At 42.2% G+C, this 1,386-nt stretch overlaps 1 protein-coding gene across 1 annotated transcript in view; it reads left to right on the forward strand.

Annotated features, from left to right (window-relative positions):
• Positions 1-746: 746 nt before the first annotated feature.
• The window catches only part of LOC104627521 (golgin subfamily B member 1-like), a gene marked incomplete at its 5' end in the record, with an annotated part of 40,226 nt that continues 39,586 nt past the window's right edge, over positions 747-1,386 (forward strand). Inside the window, 2 exon segments of the mRNA XM_010295814.1 lie at positions 747-869; positions 1,308-1,384. Of these exon segments, the coding sequence (XP_010294116.1) occupies positions 747-869; positions 1,308-1,384 (200 nt within the window).

Below are 1,386 nucleotides of genomic sequence, written 5' to 3' on the forward strand. Positions count from 1 at the left end.
GTAATATATCCTGTACCCCTAGGCAGTAAGCACTCTTGGTGCTAAAGGTGCTCCGCAGTTAACTCATTTTAATGTGTTGCACACTTGGACAAGGGGACTGATGATTCTTTGAGGAGCAGGGCAGGGGGCGGGGAACGATGGGCATTGGACAGACAGGGCATGGATGGACATGACACACAGGACAGCCCCTGGAAGGGACTGGACAGGGTGTCCCTTCCTCCAAGTCAGAATTTGGGTTCTTCCCTGCCTGACATTGCTATTCTGTGATGGGCTTTGGAATAGCTGGGGCAGAGTATTCTTTCAGGTCCCAGACCTGCCGTTGCTTCTTGGTGTTCTAACACATCTGTGGATGTGCAGAGGAGCTTTTGATCACGTAATGTAACAGCTGTTATGTTACATTGTGTTTATGGAAAGATTTGTGTTAATACTCTGAATTGCAGGTTTAGCTTTTGATCTGTGAGTTGGGCTGCATCTGATACGAATAAAAACCGAGATAGTAATCATATCTTTTATCATTCTGCATATTTTTTGATTAAATTCTATGGTTTTTGCTTTCTGGGATCTGAAATTTTATCAGTTAATATATATGTATTAGTAGGGTAAAGATACCATTGGACCAAGGTTGACATATAGGATTATCATCACACACATAGTATGTGCATGTTGAAAGCAAGCCTGCATGTTTGTCAAGCTTATAACCTTCTTGCTTGTGGCTTTTTTTAAATTTTGTGGCTTATGTTTTTCAGCTGAGCTCCCTGCAGGGAGTGATTCAGGAGAAGGAAGCTCTCCTAGAAGAGCAGGCTCAGCAGCACCAAGCTGAATTGCTCAAGATAGCGGCCCCATCGGATCTGGAAGTAGAGATGCAGCAGGTATATTTGATATAATAATCTTATTATGGGAGAAAGGAAAAGAAATTTTACCAGTCTGAAGACACCCTGAGAGAGCAATTCTCTTCAAAGTAATTCAGAAGGGGTGAGAAGAGATATGATTTGACTGTTTGGGGTTTTTTGGGGTGCTAGTTTGGACTTTCAGAGTCCTAGCTTCAATCTGCTGATTTGTTATCAGTTGTAAAGAAAGAACAGTTAAAAAGAAGTATTAAATTGTTGTGCTCCAGTTCCCTATTTGTGAAACAATGGTGAGCTCTTCCATACTGCACCAGGGCTCCAGAATAAGTGCCAACAAAAATGAAGTTATTCGGGCTATTAAAGTAACTGTGTTATGAAAACGAGGTGTGTGGATGAAACCAGGAAATCTAGCCTTCTTATGTTAGCCTCTCAGATACTGATAAAGCACTGTCTCTCTTACAGAACCTGCGTACACTTCAGAGAAAGCTAGAGGAGCAGGAAGCATCTCTGCTAGGACGAACTCAGGTGATAGAATTGCTGC

Source organism: Phaethon lepturus, unplaced genomic scaffold (assembly GCF_000687285.1).
Source record: "Phaethon lepturus isolate BGI_N335 unplaced genomic scaffold, ASM68728v1 scaffold10481, whole genome shotgun sequence".
In the NCBI taxonomy this organism is placed as follows: domain Eukaryota; kingdom Metazoa; phylum Chordata; class Aves; order Phaethontiformes; family Phaethontidae; genus Phaethon; species Phaethon lepturus.